Raw genomic sequence first — 21,027 nt, 5'->3', positions numbered from 1 at the left:
TGTGACAAGCTGTTTAGTAAATGTATTTCCCATTTCCTTGCCATGGTAGTCAGAGTAACTGCACATGATTCAAATGTTTCTGAATGCTCAGGCTCATACCTTGACTATTAACTACTGTCCTCTAAGAGTGAAGTCAGTGAGGCCCATTTAGTCATCCAGAACTGTGGCCCCTACACTCAAAGTTCCCAGGATGTTGGGATTCTAAGCTCTTCAGTCTGCTTTTTGCAATTTTTCCTATTAAATGTTTTAATCCTTGCTAAACTCAAAGTGACTTCTTCTAGAAACCTCAACACATACATCTCCTGACTTTTCTATAATCTATTGTTACTGGGAAATCAGATGACAATATTTATTTAAACTTTGAGTTCTTTCATGGAGGAAGTTTCTGATCCTTTAGAGAGGGTTTCTCAACCTCAGCACCACTGACATTTTGGGCAGAATAATCTTTGTGGTGGGGCCTGTCCTGTGCACTGTAGGATGTTTAGCAGCATCCCTGGCCTCTGCCCATTAGATGCACCTCCCCTGAGTTGTGACAACCCAGAATGTCTCCACACACTGCCGAATGCCTCTGAGGGGCAAATCACCCCTTTAAGGATTTTGTGATGCTTGTTTCAGTCACTCGAGTTTTTTTTCTTTTTCTGTGTGTATTTTTCTTGGTTCTGTGTAGTTGTGATTAATAGGTTCATTCATTGATCTGACTAATATTTTATGAAAATCGTGTGTGTGTGTGTGCGCACGCGCACGTGCACTTTGTCAATAGAAGCGTAAACTATATCCCCTTGCTTCAGGATACACAGGAAAGAAAATATGTCCAAACGCCGCCGGCAGGCAGAATAGTGCTGATTCTCAACAGGAGCCTTATCCACTCTCTGGACCCTCTCAAACCCCAGGCTGAGCATCGCTGTCACACAATTGCTCAGCCCTGCCACTTCTTCCCTACCCAGACTCCCACCACCCCCGAGGTTGGCTGTTGCTCCCTACCCGAGCCTGACCCTCAGCTCAGGCTCTCTGCTTAGCTTGCAGTGCTCTCATCTACCCTGCATAACCAACACTGCTCTTCCTCCAAGGTCCAGCACCAGGCTTTCTCTGGGCCTCTCCCCTCTCCCAGTGCATCTCCCATCATCTCAGCCTGGGCTAGGCTCTTTGGCACTGCGCAGTCTGGTTCCTCTTGCTGGCTAGTCTGTTCTGAGTGGTGCATTTTCTCTCCTCACTCGCAGTGTCAATTCCTGGAAGGCAGGGCCAACGGAAACTAGGAAGCCACTTCCACTATGCAACGACCCCACCCCACCTTATGCCAGGCACCCAGCAGCTCAAGTCCACTACATTGAACTTGGCATTCGGTCCCTGCCGAAGGCTGCCCTTCCCCTCTGGTTTCCTAACGCTCTTCCCAGTACCCCCCTGTGCAGCCGCTTCTCCAGCCTCTCCCCTCTTGCCAGTTAAAATCCTCCCAGACTCAGTTCAAAACGTTGCCTCCGAGGTGGAATTAAACCTCTTCCTCCCACTTAAGCCAACCTGCCATCTCTTCCCTATAAACATCCACAGCACTTGGCACACGACCCTGTGCCTTAAATTAGATTTAATCTGAGCCTGTCTCCCCTTCCCATCCACCCAGCCCCGCTGCGAGCACCTCGAGGAAAGCGCCCGAGGGTTGCCCTCTCAACTCTCCTTTAACCCTCTTTGGGGCCTGGCTGCCCAGCATTTAATCTCCGTTTGTTGAATAGAATAGAAACAGGATGCACAAATGTCCCAAATCCAGAAGCGGACGTCCTGTAAACGCCCTTGAACGCCCCCTCTGAAGGGCAGCTCCCCTGGCTGTCAATGTCCCCAGACAGGCGCTACCCTATCTCGGGCAAACTCTACCAGGCGCCCTCAGGAGGCGGGGAAACGGGCACCTGCATCCTGGCGGAGCAGGCCAGGGCATCACATGATTCTTCTATCACATGATCCCTGGAAATAGGGGGTGAGGAAAGAGAGGAAGGGAGGGAGGAGAGTGAATTGAGTAGGAAAGAAGCACTGCCTTCCAGGAAAGCCCCGCCTCTACGCCGACGATTAGCCAATGGGAGCGCGACACCCCGGACATGTGACCAATGGAAACTGAGGTGGGAGGGCCATCGCGCTGAGCGGCCCAAGTCCGTGAGCTGCCCGGCCGCTGCTATCCTGGGGGCGCGGACCCTGACGCAGGTAAGGCGGCGGCCGCGCGGACCTGGCGCTTGCTCCTTCCCGGGGGCTGGCCAGGGGGACGTGGGGCCTTGAGGTTCTTCCTGCGTTTCAGCCGAGAGACAAGGGGAGAGTCGTTTAGAGAAACTCCTTTGGGGATTTGCGATGCACTGAAGGGAGTTCTACGGGGAGTGGGAGTAAGTAGTAATTGCAGTGACCCCCATTAGAAGGGAGCTCTCTCCCTCTCCAGCATCCTCGGAAGCTGCAGCCCCTTCCCCAAAGCAGAGACCACGCCATTCTTGAGCTGGTTCCGCCCGCCGTCGGCAGATGCTGGTGGTGGTGGGTAGTCCCCGCGGCAGCTGGGAGTGAGAGAGACGCCCGCCCCTGGTCCCGGAGCTCAGAGGGCTAGGAGTGGAACTTGAGACCCTGGTTTCCTCAAAGATAGTAGGGACTTGGGAGTCGTGACTGACTCCTGGGTTCTGTCTGGTCCTTCCTTACTTCCTCTCGTGGGGCGGGGTGGGACAAGCTAACTTCCGCCTCTCCCTGCCAGTTTATCCTGCTCACTCGCTTTTGGGTTGGCTCACTTTTTGGGAATCTCTCCTCCTGGCACTCGGAGTTGGTGGATGCCACCTAGTGGAAGATGACAGAGCTGGGGGCTTGAAGAGGTTCCTGTCCTCCCTCCCTTTCTACTGTGGTAGGGTGGGGTGGGGGTAAGAGAGGCCACCACTCAGAACCTTACTGAGAGGAATTGGGCCCCCTCCTCCTCCATCCCTGGTCCTGAGTGTGTGTGCGTGTGCGTGCATGCGTATTCAGTAGGTACATACACTATGCTCCCTAACCTCAGGATACCCAGGAAGGAAAATATACATAAATAAATCAGTAGAGTGCCAAATAGTCCGAGATCTATGCAGATATGCACCCCTTCTTGCCTAAGCCAGGGCAGTGAGACAGCCTGTAGAGGGTCGAGGTTGGACTCCCAAGAAGCAGGTGGGGTGAGCTGTGGGTGTGGAGGAGAGCGTGAAAGGGGCTGTGGCCCAGGACCAGTCTTCTTCATCCTTTCCTGGCCAGGAGATGGCTTCCTGAGGATGGTCTTTGAGCTGGGAAGGGAACCATGAGGAAAGCCAGGTGAGGGAGAGAGGATGTGAGTGACCGGGTGGGTGCAGTTCCCTGCCACACGCTATGTGGTGTCCACACACAGACTCATGGGGAACTGAGGCCCAGAGACAGGGAGGAACTTTTGAGGCTCTCACAGTCAGTGGTGGCAATTCTAGGATGAGGACCCAAGTGCAGTATCCAGGCAGCCTCTGCACTCCCCGTTTTTGTCCGGCCTGGCCCACCCGCCCTGGAAACCCTCTGTCCCCTTCCTCTGCTTGGACCCCAGGGCTCTTCCCTCCTGGGGTTTGGGGTCCATTCCTGGGCACTGTCTGTAGTGCTGCTTATGAGATGAACCTGGGTTCAGTGTGCTCTGGAGCCATCAAAGCTTGTCATCTCCACGACTTGATATGTGACATGAGCATGTTACTCTGAGCCTGTTTCCTTCTTTGAAAAGTAAAGGTAATAATTACTACTTTGGATGGTTATTGCAAAGAAGAAAGAAAATAGAGTGTTGTAACCGGCTCCCAGAAGGCTCAATAAACATGATTATTTTTGCTCCTCTAGGCAGGGTAACATCCCCTGGACCCACCCTATTGAACTAGCAGGGCTGGCAGAGCTTGCGGGAAGAGTTGTAGGAAGTGAGAGGCTGCTCTCCACCAGGAGACTGAGGCTCGGTTCCTTCTGCTGACTTTGATCAGTTGGGTGGGCACATGTAGTTTCTCTCCACCTGGGGCTGAGTTTTGGCTCCAGGGTACAGGGAGAGGCAGGGATAGGGTGGGTGGTATGTTTGGGGAGTCTGAAAGGGCCTGGTGGTACTGGGGGCCCTTGGAACACAGTTGTCTCAAAGTCTGACCCAGCCTGTGTATCTCCTTCCCTGGGGGGGGGGGGGGTGGGGACAGTCAGTGGGCGGGCTGTGGCTGGCCTCTGGGAAAGGCAGCTAAGACTTCACTGGCCACTGCACTTCCCTTTTCACAACTTTCTCAACCCTGTGGTTTCCCATGTCATCATGTGACCTCCCCTCCCCTGCCAGCAGAGTGCAGGTGTGAGCACAGTATTGGTACAGGAGGCATCTGGAGGGGCTAGCTGGGGAAGTGGAACCTTGGCTTTTCCTCAGGGGGAGACTCCCTCCCTGCACCCCAGTCCTGTCCTCCCATGGCTACTCATGCCTCCCCTGCCCCCTAGAGGTGACCCAAATCCCCACAGATCAGACCCACAAAACTCGTAAATCTTCTTGACTCTCACATGCCCACATCTCTATTCACTCACCCACAGGGACTCAGGTGTTAAGCCACGTGTTGGGGACAGAGATTCATACACGTACGCATGTCAGCATTCATGCTCATGGGAGTATATATGCTGCTGCATGTGTGATACACACACAGGACACATGTAGGGAGCTGAGTCTGAGGTCCCACACTCTCCCTGCGTGGACGAGGAGTTGCTGGGAGAGCTCAAGTAGGCCTGGGCCTGGGGCTGGGGGAGTGACTGGCCCCAGAACCAAGTATGGCATGGGCTTAAGCTGGTTGCCAAATGCCTCTTGTTACTTTGCAGGCAGACCATGTGGACCCTGGTGAGCTGGGTGGCCTTAGTGGCAGGGCTGGTGGCTGGAACACAGTGCCCAGATGGTCAGCTCTGCCCTGTGGCCTGCTGCCTGGGCCCAGGAGGAGCCAGCTATAGCTGCTGCAATCCCCTTCTGGTGAGTGCCCTTCAGCCCAGGCAAGAGCCGGTAGCATGAGATTTCCCAAAGGGTCATCTTGGATTGGCCAGAGGAGGGGGCAGGCTTGGGTCCTGTGGTTTATCCTCTCCTCTCACTTCCCAGGACAAATGGCCTGCAGTGCTGAGCAGGCGTCTGGGCAGACCCTGCCAGACAGATGCCCATTGCTCTCATGGCTACTCCTGCCTCAGCACCATCTCGGGGACCTCCAGCTGCTGCCCATTCCCAGAGGTGAGGGTGCTATTAGCTCAGTGGAGGGGCTCATTTACACTTTTCTTGCACTCTCCCACCCCCAGGTAAGAGGGCCTACCCAACACAGGCATCTCTGTATCCCACAGGCCGTGTCATGTGGAGATGGCCGCCACTGCTGCCCACGTGGCTTCCACTGCAGTGCTGATGGGCGGTCCTGCTTCCGAAGATCAGGTGTGGCGGGGGTAGAAGTGGAGGGCAGGCAGATGGGCAGCATGTGGAGCCTGGAGTGCCCAGGAGCCCAGCCAGCTGGGCGCCCCTGATTCCTGCTCTCATGCCCTCATTCATGTGGCATCTGTACTGAGCAACCTCCTTGCTCTGGGCAGAGGGGCAGTACGAGGGCCAGGAGGGGGCAGGAGAGAATGTGAGACTCCAGGCCTGGGCCCAGGCGTTGTGGGAGTGGGGAGAGGCCAAGCTGTCGGGCTAGTTTAGTGCCAACCCGGTCAGTAGTATATGCCCCTGCCCTGTGCTGTAGTGTGGAGGCAAGGACTGGCTAGTGGGGAGAGTGGGTTAGGAGTGCCTGGCAGAACACTGAGTCCCCCAGTCGCCCTGTAGCTGGGCCTTCAGGCCCTGGCGCCAGCAGCTCCTTGAGTGATGGGGGAAATGACCTTCACTGACTGGGTCGGCTGAATCCTGGGTCATCCTGTCCACAGATACCAGTTCCTTGGGTGCTGTCCAGTGCCCCGGTAGCCAGTTTGAATGCCCCAACTCCTCCACGTGCTGCCCTATGCTCGATGGCTCCTGGGGATGCTGTCCCATGCCCCAGGTACAGGTTTGGGAAGATGGGAGGAGGGGAGAGGGCAGCAGGGGCAAAGTGAAGGGCTGGAACAGGCAAAGACGGAGTCAGGACCATGTCTCATCAGGCTTCTTGCTGTGAAGACAAGGTGCATTGCTGCCCCCATGGTACCTCCTGTGACCTGGCTCATGCCCGCTGCCTCGCAGCCATGGGCACCCACCCCCTGGCAAAGAAGATCCCAGCACAAAGGACTAATAGGGAAGGTGAGGAGGTGGGAGAGCATCGCGTCGGGGGTTAGGAGTGAGCAGAGGCCTCGTCTGGCTCCCAGCTGGGGAGAAGTCATGCCCTCCCACCCCCCATCCCATCCCGTGTCCCATCCCGTCCCTGACCCCTCGCTGCCACTCACGCCTCTCTTCCCTTCCAGTGGTCATGTGCCCTGATGCCCGGTCCCGGTGCCCTGATGGTTCTACCTGCTGCGAGCTGCCCAGTGGGAATTATGGCTGCTGCCCAATGCCCAATGTGAGTGAGGGGCTGTAGCCAGTCTGGCTATGTGCCCACGGCCACCTGGCCTGGACATCTACCTTGCAGGGACTCCAGGGAGTGGGGCTGTCTGGCTAGTTGCTGCAAGAGCCTGGCGGCTCAGGACTCATGCCACCCCCTAGTGGGGGATTGGGGCAGTACCAGCTGTCCGCCTGGCTGCTCTCTGGGCCCAGCTGAGACTGAAGTCATACAGACCCACCCCCGCCCCTACCCAGGCCATCTGCTGCTCCGACCACCTGCACTGCTGCCCCCAGGACACTGTGTGCGACCTGATCCACAATAAGTGCCTCTCCAAGGAGAATGCTACAGACCTCCTCACCAAGTTGCCGGCACGCACAGGTACCAGAGGCAGGCCACCGACCCCATTCCACCTGCACCGTGAGGATGAGCTCTCCACCAGGCTGTTCTGGGAACAGATATAGGGGTTGGGGACTGGCCACATGGAGGGGCCAGGCAGGTACAGCCCCCTTTCCTCCACACTGGGCCTAGCCTTAGGACCACTGCCCAGGGTTGGCCTAAGCGGTGCCCTCGTCCTCAACATATGGTTCTAGCTGTGGAGCTGGCCAAGCGTGGGCACCCCGAAGGTCCCCACTGCCACTGCTGACCTGTCCTCCTTGCCTCCCTCACAGTGCAAGAGGTGAAGTGTGATATGGAGATGAGCTGTCCAGACGGTTACACGTGCTGCCGCCTACAGTCAGGGGCCTGGGGCTGCTGCCCTTTTGCTCAGGTACCCAGGAGTGGGGGGTGGGCTGGGCTGAGCAGAGGGTGGCAGCCAACTGGGCCCCTGTACCCACTGTCCCCTCTCCATCTACCCTAGGCTGTGTGCTGTGAGGACCACATACACTGCTGCCCGGCCGGGTTTAGGTGTGACACAGAGAAGGGTACCTGTGAACAGGGCACCCTCCAGGTGCCCTGGATGGAGCAGGCCCCAGCCCACCTCAGCTTGCTGGACCCCCAAGCCATGGAGAGTGATGTCCCCTGTGATAATGTCACCAGCTGTCCCTCCTCCAATACCTGCTGTCGACTCATATCTGGGGAGTGGGGCTGCTGTCCTGTCCCAGAGGTGCATGGGTAGGGGGATAGCAGTGGGGGGGCAGTGTCTTTGCCTGGGCAGGTGGCCAAACTCCTGTCATCTTGCTCTTCTGCTCTCTGCCTAGCCTGTGAGTGGCACACCAGCTCTATCAGATTCACCCCCAGCTGGAGGAGCTGTGAGCAGGAGAGGCGGGCTGGGGGGCAGGGGCTTAGCACTCCATTCCTCATAGGAGCTTCTTAGAACACCCTTCTCTGCCACCCCAAAGGCTGTCTGCTGCTCTGACCACCAGCACTGCTGCCCCCAGGGCTACATGTGTGTGGCTGGGGGGCAGTGTCAGAGGGGGAACAAGATGGTGACCGGACTGGAGAAGACGCCTGCCCGCCGAGCTTCCCTGTCCCACCCCAGGGACACGGGCTGTGACCAGTTCACCGGCTGCCCGGTGGGGCAGACCTGCTGCCCAAGCCTGAGTGGGCGCTGGGCCTGCTGCCAGTTGCCCCATGTGAGTGCCCCTGGACAGGGAAGCTGAGTCCCGGGGGGAGGGAGGACGACAGTGTAATGCTGCTCTCTCTCTCCCAGGCCGTTTGCTGTGAGGACCGCCAGCACTGTTGCCCAGCTGGGTACACCTGCAATGTGAAGGCCAGATCCTGTGAGAAGGAGGTGGACTCTGCCCAGCCTGCTGCCCGCCTGCCTGTTGGCCCTCACGTGGGTGTAGGGGACGTGCAGTGTGGGGAGGGGCACTTCTGCCACGACAACCAGACCTGCTGCCGAGCTAGCCAAGGGGGCTGGGCCTGCTGTCCCTACAGCCAGGTCAGTGCCGCCCCCCAACCTGGGGCTGAGTGTGGGCATGGGCCAGGTCCTGCTTTGTCCAACTCTCACACCCCTCTCTGACCGTCCAGGGTGTGTGTTGTGCGGATCAGCGTCACTGCTGTCCTGTTGGCTTCCGCTGCGCGGCCAAGGGCACCAAGTGTCTGCGCAGGGCAGCCCTGCGCTGGGACACTCCTGTGAGGGCTCCAGCCCCGAGACAGCTGCTGTGAGGAGGGACTGAGGACTGAAGATACTGCAGCCCTCGGGACTCTGCTCAGAGGGTGCCCACTGCTCAGGCCTCCCCAGCACCTCTCCCCTACCAGATTCTCCTGGACCCCTCCATTCTGAGTCTCCCCTTCACTGTGGGAGGTGCGGCCTCAATCTAAGGCCTTCCCTATCAGAAGGGGGGCTGTGGTGAAAGCCACGTAACAAGCTGCCATCACCTCCCCCAATTTCTGTGGACCCTGTGGCCAGGTGCTCTCCCCTATCCACAGGAGTGTGTGTGTGTGTGTATGTATGTGCTGCAATAAAGTTTGTACACTTTCTTAACAGTGTCTGATTTGGCCACCCTGCCTGCCCTCCCCAGGGGACCCCTGAGCAAGGGACCCCATCCAGTGCCCACACTCCCCCCATTTCACAGAAAGACACACGGAGCTAATCTCACCAGTTTTATATCTGCTGTTGCCCACAGAGATCCCATCACATTGTCCCCTAGTCCCCAGAGCCACCCCAGCCACCAACCCTGTGACATCGTAGCCCAGAGGTGGGCTAGTCAGCAAGCAGCACCCCCTCCCCTCCCAGGGGTCCACAGAGAATGCCCCCTCACTTCCCAGCCCTCGCGCTGGCAGCCGAGGCCCAGTTGCCCCTCCTGCTTTCCCACAATAGATCTTTCTATGTACAGCCACGTTTATACAGGCACTGCTTCCCCCCCACCCAGTCCTCCTCCCCAGCTCCTCCCAATGAGTCTGACCCCCTCCCACCTCCCTCTTGGAGGCAGACATGGAGTCCCTCCCAAGACATTACCCAGCACGTTCCACTGGACAGCTCCGCAGGCCCCCGGGCACCTTTCCAGGCGCGGGGCGGGATGGGGGTGGGGTTAAGGGTGGGCGCCCCCGCCGCTCCCCGGGGCGCGCACCCTGGGGGCCGGCCGGGGCGGAAGGGGCTGGAGGCGAGCCGGAGGCGGCGGCAAACGGGGCGGGGGCGCTACTTGACGTTGAACACCATAAGCGGCCGCTCCTCCCGCCGCTGCCACGGGCTCTTCTTGTCGCCCGCCTCGTCGCCCACCTCTGCCCCCAGCTCGTCCTCCGGGCTGGTGAGCGAGTCGCGCCGCAACTCGCTGGCGCTGCTGCGGGAACTGTCCCCGCGGCTGCGGCCCCGACCCCGGGGCACCGTGGCCGCCCGGCCCTCGGGCGCCACCACTTCGTCCAGCAGCGGTGTCAGGGAGTTGTCCTCCGGGGAGCAGAGGCCCGTGCGGCTCTCGCTGCTGCTCGGCTCCGTGTCCTCGCTGAGCGCCAGGCGCGGGGGCGCGGGCGGCGGGGGCGGCGGCGGCGGCGGGGCAGCGGGCGAGGCGCGCTCCCGCTCCTCGCGCAGGGGCCTCCGGCGCGCGGGCCGCGCCTCGTGCACGTCGACGCCCGAGTCCAGGCTGGCGTCGGTGCTGCGGCTGCCGCCCCCCGCCTGCAGGTCGATGTAGGAGTGGCGCACCTGCGAGTTGGAGCGCCCGTCGAGGGACACAAACCAGGCGCGCGGGTGGGGCTTCACGCCCAGTTCGAGCAGCTTCTTTTCGGTCAGCGCCTGCAGCTCCCCGTTGAGCTGCGCCATGGTGGACTCGTTGAACAGCACCGGGATGGTGACCGAGCCGCTGACCGGCGCCGAGCGCCCTGCCCCCCAGCCCTCGCCGCCGCCACCCCCGCCGCCCTCGCCTCCCGCGCCCGAGTGGCCCGGCATCAGCGGGCGCTGGGGGTCGGGCTGGGGAAAAGGGCGCGCCGGGCCGGGGGCTGTGCCCTCGGGCGGGACAGGCTCGTCGCCCGCCCCTGCGGCGCCCGCCTCGCCGCCGAGGCGCACGTAGTGCGCGGGTATCACCAGGGTGGGCATGACGTTGCGGTAGACACTGTCCTTGAGGTGGTCGATGGAGCCGCAGAAGATGAGCTGCCCGGCCTGGCTAAGCGACGGCGGCCGCGCCAGCTGGTCCACCGACTGCGACAGCAGGAAGTCGGGGGTCTTGCTCTCGGCCGCCCCCTTGTGGCCCAGGTAGTGCTCGAAGGGCGGCGGCGGCGAGGGCGTCTCGTGCAGGAAGGCGGCGGCCCCCGAGGGCCCCCGCCGGTACTCCTCTAGGCCTGACTCCAGCCCGCCGGGACCCTCGACGGAACGGGCGCCCTTGAGCCCGGGGCCCTCGCCCCCGCGGGCACCCGCAGGCTCGGCGGCCGGACGGCTGGCAGAGCGCGGCTTGGCGCGGAAGAAGTCGTCCCGGGAGGCGGCCAAGTCTCGGGAGCTGGAGAAGGCTGAGTGGAGGGGGCCTGGAGGCGGAGCCTCGGGGTCCCCAGATGGGGCAGGCTCCAGGGGTCCCCCACAGATGAGGTGGAGCTGGGACATCGAAGTGGCCTGGTCTCGTTTGTTACCGTCAGAGGGCCCGGAGAGCTGCAGCTTGCGGTGCTGTTGCCTCGGCTTCAGGCAGCGCCTCCTGAGGAGCAGGGGGCAGACGGGGCTGTGAGGAAAGGCTGGGGCCCAGAGCAGTTCCCTAACCCTTGCATTTGCAAGATGAGGGATTGGTATAGGTGGAGGAGTCAGGACAGTGCCTGGGACTCAGGAGAGATGTTGGGGAGCCCAGATGGGTGCTGGGAGAGGTTTGTGGGAAGAGCTTGATGCCTGTGGGAGGTCCAGCCAGCAGCTGTGCCCATTTGTGTCCGCCTCGGGGTAAACTGCACTCCTTCGCATGAAGAAGGTGCAGTGAGAACCTGGGAGGAGCACCTAAGCCAGCTAGGGACATGTCTGGCCCAAGGTCCACTGGAAGTGAGAGCTGGGCTGGTAGGAACAGCTGCAGATTGTCTCTGGAGGGGCCTGGCCTGCAGGTCTTGCCTCCTCTCCCCCAAATTCTCTTAAGCCCCCAGTCTTCCAGGTCTTTGCATGTGCACATGCAGTGCTCTCCTGTCAGCATCTTGAGGATTGGAATTGTGTTTTATGCATCCTTGGGGCCCGAGTGTCCAGCACAAGACGAGGCAGAGAGGAAGCCTCAATCTGCATGGGCTGAGAGGAGGTGGGGGCGGAGGGTGGGCTTCACGAAGGCTGGGGGATTGGGAGGCACTCACCGGCAGTAGTAGATGAGCAGACACAGCAGAATAAGCACCAGCAGAGCCAGGGCTGCCAGGATGGTGAGCAGGAAGATGGTATGGTAGGTGCCGATGTCCTGGATGCCCGAAGTGATGGTGACCAGCCCTGTGCCAGACAAGGGCTTAGCATCAGGTGTGGATGCCCTTCCTGACTTTCAGAAGGAGTCCACTCTCCCAGCCTCCCCTTCCATCACTGCCCTCTGGCCCCGCTGCCCCCTCTCCTCTCACCAGCCGTGGGGGAGGCCATGGCAGCCGCCCAGTACCCCAGCTGAGGGGAGATGAACGTCCAGTAGAGCTGCCGGCCTTCCTTCCGGATCACACCAGTGCCACTGCGCACCCACAGCCCTGGAGAGGCAGGGGTTTCAGCACACTTAATGTCCCCCATCTAAGTCCCATTTGCTTTCCCCAAACTCCAGCACCTGCAGCCCCTTGAGGCACTTACCACTCTTGGGGTCAAACCTCCAGGCTGGAATGCTGGTGCCCACAGTGAGGGCACGAGGCTCCGAGGGTACAGGCAGGGACAGGTGAATGGGGCCTGAGAGTGGCACCTCTGTCCCATTGCCTGTCAGCAGGTGCACGCTCACAGCAGCCAGGGGCATCAACTCCAGCCAGGAGCCATTGCCTGTGGGAAGGGGACACAAGGGCTGGGGGCTAAATCCTAGGTAGGGGGGGGACACCCCTTCCAAGTCTGGCACCCAGCATACCTGAGCTGGAGGCCTCAGTGCCCAGGAAGGCAGGGAAAGCCCGCATTTCCTGCTGGGTGCTGGCAGGTGTGAGCGAGGCCCACAGCTGGCTATAGGTGGAGCTGACAGGCAGGCGGGCAGCCCGGCGCTGGAACTGTACCCAGGGCTGGGAGCGGGCACCTGGATAGAGAGAGGGGCTGCAGTGGCCTGGCCGGGGACGAGGTTGCCCAGCGACCAGAGCAGAAAGGAAGGATCTAAGGAGAAGGGGAGCCATTGGGTCAGGCCACCTGGGAAGGCCAGGGAGCGTGGTGACTTGGGGAGAGAACTAAGCAGTCATAGAATGTTAACTTGCAAGGGACATGGACTGGAAATCTAGTCGTGGCTGTGTGACCCTGAGCAAGTTACTTGCTTTCTCTGAAACAGTTTCCTTATTGACCTATAAAAAGATAAGGTTCAGGTCCTCAAATAATTATTATTGTCTGTTGTGTGGCAGGCACTGTGTTAGGTGTTGGGGATACAAAGATGGATGAGACACAATTCACAATTCCCTGCCTTCAAGTTCACAGTCTAGTGTAGTGCTGTCCATTACGGCACCCCTTAGAACTTTCTGCTATGGTGGATGGAAATGTTCTATATCTGTGCTGCCCATTATGGTACCTGCCAGACACACATGGCTATTAAGCATTTGAAATGTGGCTAGTGTGACTGAGGAACTGGATTTGTTTTTAAAAATTTAATGAATTTTAAATTTATTTGAATAGCCACGTGTGGCTAGCAGCTACTGCATTAGACAGCTTAAGTCATGTGTGTGCACGCATGTGTGTCTTGGAGTGGAGGGGATGTCCAACAGAGTTCCAGTACACTATGTACAATATGCTGGGCACTGTTATAAGCAGGCTACCTGTATTAACCCCTGTGATTAGCACAACAGCCCCTGAGGTAGTGCCTTTATTATCAAGCCCATGCTATAGCTGCAGAAATGCAGGTGGGAGAAGTTCACTAACTTGCCCAAGGTCTCAATCCCGGAGCTGGACTGAAGCCCAGGCAACCTGGTGCCAGGACCCACGCTCTCACCCACCAGTCTATCCTGCCTCGCTATTCCAATGATGCAGGGTGCAAGGCGAGTGTGGCTCACCCAGCTTGGGAAGGCCCTGTGGCCTTGGAGCATGAGGAAGACTCAGCCAGGAAAGAAAGTGGAAAGGGACTTCCAGGAGGACTGCCATGAGAAAGGCCCAGAGGCACGAGGCAGCGTACTGGCCAGAGGACTCCAGGGGCTGGAGCGGGAGGCGTGCGGGGCAGCAGCAGGCCAGCGGCAGGCCAGGCTCCGGAGGCGCCATCGGCTTTGTGAAGAAGCCTAGGCTTTATACTGAAGCAGTGGGAGCCATGGGAGTGCTTTAAACCAGGGGGCAACAAAGGGTTCATAGGGCATTTTAGAAACCTCCAAAGACATTTTGGAAGCCTCTGGGTCAGGATGAGAGAGATGGAGATGAGCAAATGAGTAATTTGGGGACAAGGGCTCAAGCCTTTAAGAATATAAATTGGGGAGGGGTCCTCCCACTCCAAAACCCACTGTGGCTCCCTAGTACCAGCCAGATGGAGGCTCCCCCTGCCTGGTTTCATCAACCAGTCTGCACCAGGTGCTCCTCCTGCATAGCCAGACCAGAGCATTCTCTGCAGCCTCACTGTCCCCTTCTGTCCCTGCATCTCAGTGACTCCCTCAGGCCTTCCTCTCCAGGGAAGGTGCCTTTGCTCCCCCTTCAATCTGAAGCCCACGAGGTCCCACAGCCCCTTCACTGAATTCTCTCGCCCTGCTGCACTCCCAGGTTAGGGCTTTCTCAATATTGAATGCAGTCACCCTCTGCTCCACTGCCCTGATGCTTTGTAATTATTTCAGGTTTGCAATGATCTGTTTGCATGTCTTCCTACTTTTTTGTGAGCTCCACAGCGCAGGGAGTGGGTCTGTTCTTACCATTGTTTCCCAGCACCAGACACCACGCCTGGCACAGCACAGGGGCTGTGCTAAGTATTGGCTGAACGGGCCTGAAGGCCAGTGGGCAGACAAGGACCACTGCAGGATGGCTCCAGGCCTTGCACTCAATAGGTTCAGTACCAGTAGGATGACCCTCTCTCACGGCCTTCTAACATAGCCAGGCACCCAGCAGGTGCACAGCAAGTGGAGAGCCACTGACGATAAAAGTGGCAGGGAGTGGGATTCTAATGGTAGTAGAGGGAGAATAGAAACTACAAGAAGCCCCAATAGCAATAAACATTTATTGACTACTTTCTGTGCTGTTTTTTGCATGCTTGATGATGTTTAATCCTTACCTCAATTTGATGATGTACATACTATCAACATCCACATCTTACAGATGAATAAACTAAGGCTCAGAGGTTAAATGGCTTGCCCAAGGGCATACAGCTAATAATCTGGAAGAGGAGCTGGCATGGGGGTGAGGGGGGAGCCTTACCAGGAGAGCCCAAGAGGATGTGCACCAGGTCCTCATAGAGGATGAGGGTGGCCGGCCGCTCTGGGAGCAGGTAGAGGCTGACTGATGCATACACTGTGGGAGGGGCGGCCTGTCAGCTCCAGAGAACGCCTCCCCCACTCCACTGCTGGGCACTCCCTCCATCTGAATCCCAGTGACATCATTCTCCCTCAGCCCCCTTGGAGTACCCCAGCCCAGGCAGCAGCTGCTGGAAAGCCTGCCCCCTCCGCCCCCAAGGACTATTTTGGGAAGGGGTTGATGGGGTCAGCTGCTGCCCCCCCTCCCCACCTGCTCCTGCACTCACAGGGCAGCTTGTCAACACGCCAGGGCACGGAGTTGGTGAGGAAGCCAGGGCGGGCAGCAGTGACCAGCACCCAGGTGCCCAAGCGGTAACTGAGGGGCAGTGTGGCCACGCCTTCTGAGTCCGTGGTGCCAGCGGCCAGCAGCATCCGGTTCCCAAACACATCCACTGAGGCCCGGGCCAAGGGCACCAGCTCCCCGCTCACATACACCTGCACCTTGATCAGGATCTCTGTGGGCAAGATGGGGTGAGGAGAGTGAGGAGGGGAGAGTGGGGAAGAGAGAACTGGGGGAGCCCCGAGATAAGAGGAGGGGGCTGTGAGTTGGGAGCGGCTTTGGGCCAAGACTAGAGGAGGTATTATAAGAGTCAGCATTTATAGAGCCCTCATTTAAACCTCATGTCAGCCTGTGAGGTGGGTGGGACTCTTACCATGTTTCATCGAGTCTAACACATACACTTTTCCACATTTTAACATTTCTGAACTCACGCTATGCCTATGATTGATGATGTCATAATCGGCAGCATTTTTTTCCTTTCTTACTGGTACATGAAATAAGGATGCATCTTACAGTCAATGATGTATTAGATTCGATAAAGTATGTTCTCAGCCCATTTTACAGATAAAGAGACTGAGACTCAAAGAGTTTAGATACTTGCACTGGAGCTAAGTGGGAGATGGGGGATCCAAACCTGGGGTTCTGCCTCTAGACCCAAATTCTTAACCACTGGACCCTGTGGGGCTGATGTCAGGGAGAGGAGAGGGAAGGGAGGCCTGCGGAAGGATGGATAGAGAGCCAGGGGTCTGCAAGTGAAGAGGAGAGAGATCAGGATTCAGCCATTTGGAAGGGAGGGTAGGGGACTGGGTCAGAGTTTGGGTCAGGAAGAAACCGAGAAGGGGACATTAGGGAACTGGTCATTCCCATCATCCATCCTTTTCCAAGAATCCTTTGCACAAGTCTGTTTTCCTTAAGATTTAGGGACTCACACCAACCCCTAAGCCCAAAGAAGTACCTAGTTCCTCCTGACCCCTCCCCCTCACATGTACTGCCTGTCCCTTCTCAGCTGGTCAGCTACAGTCAGTCACCATGGCAACGCCCTCATTCCTCCCAAGAGATGGGCAGGGAGCTGGGGCCCTGGCAAGGGGAAGGAGATCTGGGGGGGCTGACCCAGGCCCAAGAGAAGCTGGTGTGGAGGGGGCTGGGAAGGGAAGTGCAAGTCTTTTGCTTTCCAGCTGCCTCTGCCCTTAGCCCATGGATGGTGCAGCCAGGATGATCCTGCAGGTGTGTTCTGAGCTCAGACAGAGTGACGGGAGGGACCGAGCCTTGAGTTGTTCTCATGGATTCTCAGGGCAGCCTCTCTGATCCAGAACACCCTCTAGCCCTCCCCACTCAGCACAGCCCCTCTTCAAGAACATGCCTCACCCCTATCTTGCTGCTAATAATGGGAGTAGGTGTCATGCCTGGAAAGGTACAGAGGCCTCAGTGTGGGGCCCAGGAGGCAGGTGGGAAGTGGGCTTGGTGCTGGACACAAACCTAGGAGAGTCCAGGTACAGAAGAAAGAGCCCGGAGCTGAGGGCAGGAGGGCACAGGGAGGTCAGGGGGCCTCATGGGTGGAGCCTGACACACAACAGTGACAGGTGTCTTATCTCAGGCTTCCAACCCCAGGACCATTGCCACGCCTGCCCCTGGCATCCCATCCAGCTGTTTGCCTGAGCCCACCTCCCTCTCTCCTCCCAGGCCACAGCCACCCTCTCCTCTCCAGAACACACACTCCACCCTTTCCTGCTCTCTGGTTCTCCCAGAAACTGGCAGCCTCCCCCCACCCCCAACAGTAGGAATTCTGAGAAGCTAGAGGGGCCTGGCTACTCCCCACCCCTACTTCAGGCTAGGAGCAGCTGGATGGAGCAGCTGGGAAGAGGGGACTCAGGAGTATGGAATATGGTCATTTGAGGAATGCCTTGTGTTCAAGAGCCAGAGCCTCAGAAAAGGGGAGGGGCCCCAGGGAACAAAACAGGGGTGGGCAGGTAAGGCGAAGGAGGCATCAGTGCCAAGCGGGGGTGGGGTGGGGGTGGGCGGTGGGGGCAGCAGGTGCCTAGCAGATTCTCTTCCCCTTTTCCCTCAACCTGGGCTCCCAGCCAGAGGCCTGGGAGAGCCCCCTATCCTGGCTCTATTCCAGTCAATTCCCTGGGCCCCCTTCCCTGGGGTGCAGGACTTGAGGGAGAGGCTTCCTGAGAAAGGACCCATCACAGCCTCCTCTCCTCCCCCAGAGAGCAGGGAAGACCGAGGCCCTAGGAGAACCTTCCCCATTCCTCTAAGACTGACATTCCACACAGTGTCTGCCTCTCCTGGCTTCAGCCCTGCCTCATTCCAGGAGGAAATCCGACCCCCTCCCTTCATCCGGACCCCACTTCCCTCATCCAGAGCCCCCCCACCCCCTGCTTTTCCTGCCAGCTCCTTGGTGGGGAGGTGAGGAGTGGAAAGCGCAGTTTCAGGCAGGGATGGGGCCCAGAAGTGGGAGAGGGGAGAGCAGTAGCTGGGAGGTAGGGCAGGAGGCTGGAAGGTGGGTAAGGGCTGGAGTGGGCGGAGGCCCCTGAGAGCCCAGGCGTCTTTAGGGACTCATGGTCCAGCTCTCCCACCCTCTCCCGCTGCAGGAACCGACCCCACCCCCACCTCACACACCCACCTGGGCCCGGTGAGGCGCTGGGAGGGTCTCCTCCACTGCGATGGAGAGGTGAGATGAGAAGGGGGTGACCTGGGAGTGGGCTGGGGACAGGAGTGGCCGGAGACCTGCTGGACGGGGACCCCGGCACCTGCCCTCCCAGCCGGCACAGCCCACAGCCAGCTACCCAGCTCAGCATGGCTCCACCACCACAGCCCTGCCATGCGCCTTGAGCTGGGAATCACAATTTACCCCTTTTCCCAGACACCCCCAAATGCAGCCCCTCCTTCGTCATGGGCTGAGCAGTGTTCTTTGGTGTACCCCAAGTTCTGAACCTGGGGAGCCGGCTGGGGGCTGTCAGGCTCCAAGGCAAAGAACCCCATTCAAGCAGGCAATCCGCCCACCGCCTCACTCACTCCCCCTTCTCCCCTCCCCCCTTCAAACCCAGCTCTAAGCGCCCAGCCCCCGTCCGGGCCCAGGGTAGCAGCCGATGCCTGCGCCCCCACCCAGCCGGGGTCGAGAGCGAGGAACCCGCAGGGGGCTGCGGAGCGGGCGCCCGCCCCAGCCCGCCCCTGGGCGGGTGTCTTCGGCAGACAATGGCTCAGGCAGCAGCGCCTCGCGGACCAGGAGGGAGAAAAACAAGGCGGGAGGGTGCGGCGGCGCGGAGCCTGGGGACCCCAGCCCTCCTCATTGTGTCTCCTGGAGACCCCCGCCCCAGCGGTCTCCCTCTCCGTCCGTGCTGTCCCCTGTAAGCTCCGACCCCAGGTCGCCCAGCTGCCCCCACCCAAATCCAGGGAATAGAATACCCCCCCAAATGCACAAGCGCCGCGAAGAGGGGGGCTGGCGGGCGGGGGCTAGATCGGGGCTGGGGTGGGGCGCAGGCCCGCGATCGCTACCCCTCCTGGCCGAGACTCACCCTGCGGGCTGGGGGGCTCCGGCGGCGACTTGCCGGGAGCCCGGGAGGCGCCGCCGAGTAGCAGCCCCAGCAGCGGCAGGAGCCGCGCGAGGACGTTGGGGCCACTCGGCGGCGGCATCGCGGGGCTCGGCCTGGCCCTAGCGGCCCATGGCTCCCGCCCGGCCCCACTCTGCCGGCCCCGCTCAGCCCCAGCTTTGCGCCGCGCCGCGCCGCTCGGACTCCTGCTCCGGCTGCGGCGGCCGCTCGCCGCGATTGTCTCTGCGCGGAGCCGCCGCCAGCGCCCCCTGCAGGCGGCGCCCCACCCCGCGGGCCTCCGGGCACCGCCCCCTCGCCGTCCGCTCCGCCCGCCGCCCAGCGGCACTGCCAACCCTCGGTCCACCGGGCAGCCCCCACCCCGCGCTCCCAGACCCCCAGTTGAGACCAGGAGTAGCAAATAGGGTCCAGTCACCAGGGTCTTTGAGTTCTAGAGCCCCCGAGATTTGGTGCAAAATTTTGGGAGAGAAGATGGCTGCAACATACTCAAAGTGGTAGGCACGATCATGAGTGTCTCCAAAAAGTGTGAAGAACTGCCCCATTCTCTCTGCACAGTGTCGGGGAGGTAGCGTGCAGCCCCCTTGGGAATCAGTCAGTCCCGGTTCCTGTCTAGTTTCTGCCTCTTACTGAGCCATGAGCAAGTTGCTTAGCTTTCTGGTCCTCAGTCTTCTTTTAAAGTGAAAATTGTTGTAATCTCTACCTCCGTGGGGTTGTTGTAACGGTTAAATGAGATGACGGAAAGGGTCTGGCACAGGTGACAGGTGCTATTGTTGATCCAGGTAATAAGATCCGCTGCTGGGCAGTCATAATGCTTAGGAAGTTCTTCTAGAGATGGAAGCAGCCTTTCTTTGCCACTGAGAATCACTGGTTGGTCCCACTGGTTCTGCTTCCTGGATGACAAACTGAGCCTTTTCCTTCTTCCTCAGCCATTAAACCCCACATTTGAAGACAGCTATTGGCCTGCCCTTACCCCAGCTAAGCTCTCTTTCCTTCCAGTTTCTGGTTGGCATCATCACTCAGCTTCCGGGTGGCCAAATCCTCATCTAATCTGCTATCCCTCTCCAGGTTCTCTCTGGTTTGTGTCACCTTCTCCTTCTCACAATGTGGCACCCTCAAGGGGACTGGATGCCTAGGGCAAGGACCTAAGGACAGCAGGCTTCTCTCCTGGTGCTCCTCTCCTGGTTGGGTACCCTGGTTGGGTCTTCTGACCTCAGGGGTCTTTGTTACGAGCTTGTAGACAAAACCATCAGATTCTTTCTTTTTCTTTTTTTCTTTCTTTCCTTTATCTCTCTCTTTCTCTTTCTTTCCTTCTTGCTCTTTCTTTCTTGCCTTCCTTCCTGCCTTTTTCCTTTCATTCTTTTTCTTTCTTTCTCTTTCTTTCTTTCCTCCCCCTCTCTCCCCCACCCTTTCCTTCTTTTTCATAAATTTCCGTCTGACCAGATTTCCCAGTCCTGTTCTTATGTAACCAATTTTTGGGAACCTCAACACAGGATTTAGCACTCATCCCTGCTGACTTTCATCTCGTTGGTTTCAACCCAACTTTACAATCTGTCGAGGCTGCCTTGAATCTGCTTCAGTCACCCATTGTATCGGAGCTTCCTCTCAGCCAGCAGCCATCTGCAGAGTGAAGAGCATCTTCCCTGGCTCCACTCAAGAGACTCATGACAACACTAGGCAGCCCAGGGCCAGGATGGAGCTTTGGGACATCCCCATAGAGATCTCCTTAGCTTTATCAAAGTTATTCGGGTTTAAATCTGAGTCTCTATCATCCAGCTCACATTTCTGTCTTGTCTATAAGGACAAATGCCAAATGCTTTTCTGGATCAAGATAAATTGTCTGGGGCCACTCAAGTGCAATGGCAGAGGGGGGAGGGAGTTTGGCTGGTGTTCAAGGATCACAGCTTAATCTTTTCCTAAATGTTCACAGTCACTTAACTAGAAGCCTGTTCTGGAACTTGCCATGCATAGATGTCAAATTGTTCTGTTCTTTTCAGAATTTACCTTTTTACTCCTTTGGGTAAAACCAAATGCTAGCAGCCCTTATGAGGCAAGTCTATCAATGGCTTCCCCCTACACTTAGCATCAAGTCCAAAGTCCTCCCCACGGCCACAAGGAGCTGCCTGCCTGCCCCCACTGCTGACCTCTTTTGGACCCCTCACTCACCTCCAGCCCATGGGCCTCCTTGCTTTTACTTCAACACATCAAGCCTGCTTCCACTTCAGGCCCACTCACCGGCTGCTCTTTCCGTCTACTTTATTCCCATGCAGCCGCCGGGCTCGTTCATTCCTCTCTCTGCTCA

At 58.7% G+C, this 21,027-nt stretch overlaps 2 protein-coding genes across 4 annotated transcripts; one reads left to right on the top strand and one right to left on the bottom strand.

Annotated features, from left to right (window-relative positions):
• Nucleotides 1–1,775: 1,775 nt before the first annotated feature.
• GRN (granulin precursor) lies at nt 1,776–8,873 on the top strand. Of its 2 annotated transcripts, XM_001489741.6 has the most exons (13): nt 1,776–2,181; nt 4,804–4,948; nt 5,072–5,197; nt 5,305–5,389; nt 5,869–5,981; nt 6,079–6,214; nt 6,376–6,470; nt 6,707–6,830; nt 7,121–7,218; nt 7,309–7,554; nt 7,790–8,023; nt 8,101–8,331; nt 8,421–8,873. In XM_001489741.6, the coding sequence occupies exons 2-13, from the start codon at nt 4,811–4,813 to the stop codon at nt 8,556–8,558; spliced, it is 1,764 nt and encodes a 587-aa protein (XP_001489791.1). In that variant the 5' UTR covers nt 1,776–2,181; nt 4,804–4,810; the 3' UTR covers nt 8,559–8,873. The 2 variants fall into 2 exon arrangements, with proteins under 2 accessions (XP_001489791.1, XP_005597388.1); XM_005597331.4 differs by lacking the exon at nt 7,790–8,023 and having other exon boundaries at nt 1,802–2,181.
• A 110-nt stretch (nt 8,874–8,983) lies between these two features.
• FAM171A2 (family with sequence similarity 171 member A2) lies at nt 8,984–18,955 on the bottom strand. Of its 2 annotated transcripts, XM_070226116.1 has the most exons (9): nt 18,696–18,942; nt 17,804–17,883; nt 15,125–15,352; nt 14,803–14,895; nt 12,356–12,514; nt 12,094–12,273; nt 11,880–11,996; nt 11,631–11,757; nt 8,984–11,005 (listed from the first exon to the last, which is right to left on the bottom strand). In XM_070226116.1, exons 3-9 carry the CDS (start codon nt 15,267–15,269, stop codon nt 9,532–9,534), a joined length of 2,295 nt encoding a protein of 764 aa, XP_070082217.1. In that variant the 5' UTR covers nt 15,270–15,352; nt 17,804–17,883; nt 18,696–18,942; the 3' UTR covers nt 8,984–9,531. The 2 variants fall into 2 exon arrangements, with proteins under 2 accessions (XP_070082217.1, XP_023508182.1); XM_023652414.2 differs by lacking the exon at nt 17,804–17,883 and having other exon boundaries at nt 18,696–18,955.
• Between the last annotated feature and the right edge of the window lie 2,072 nt (nt 18,956–21,027).

The sequence above is a fragment of the Equus caballus genome, chromosome 11, assembly GCF_041296265.1.
Source record: "Equus caballus isolate H_3958 breed thoroughbred chromosome 11, TB-T2T, whole genome shotgun sequence".
Lineage (NCBI taxonomy): Eukaryota > Metazoa > Chordata > Mammalia > Perissodactyla > Equidae > Equus > Equus caballus.
This window is presented reverse-complemented; position numbering and strand designations above follow the sequence as displayed.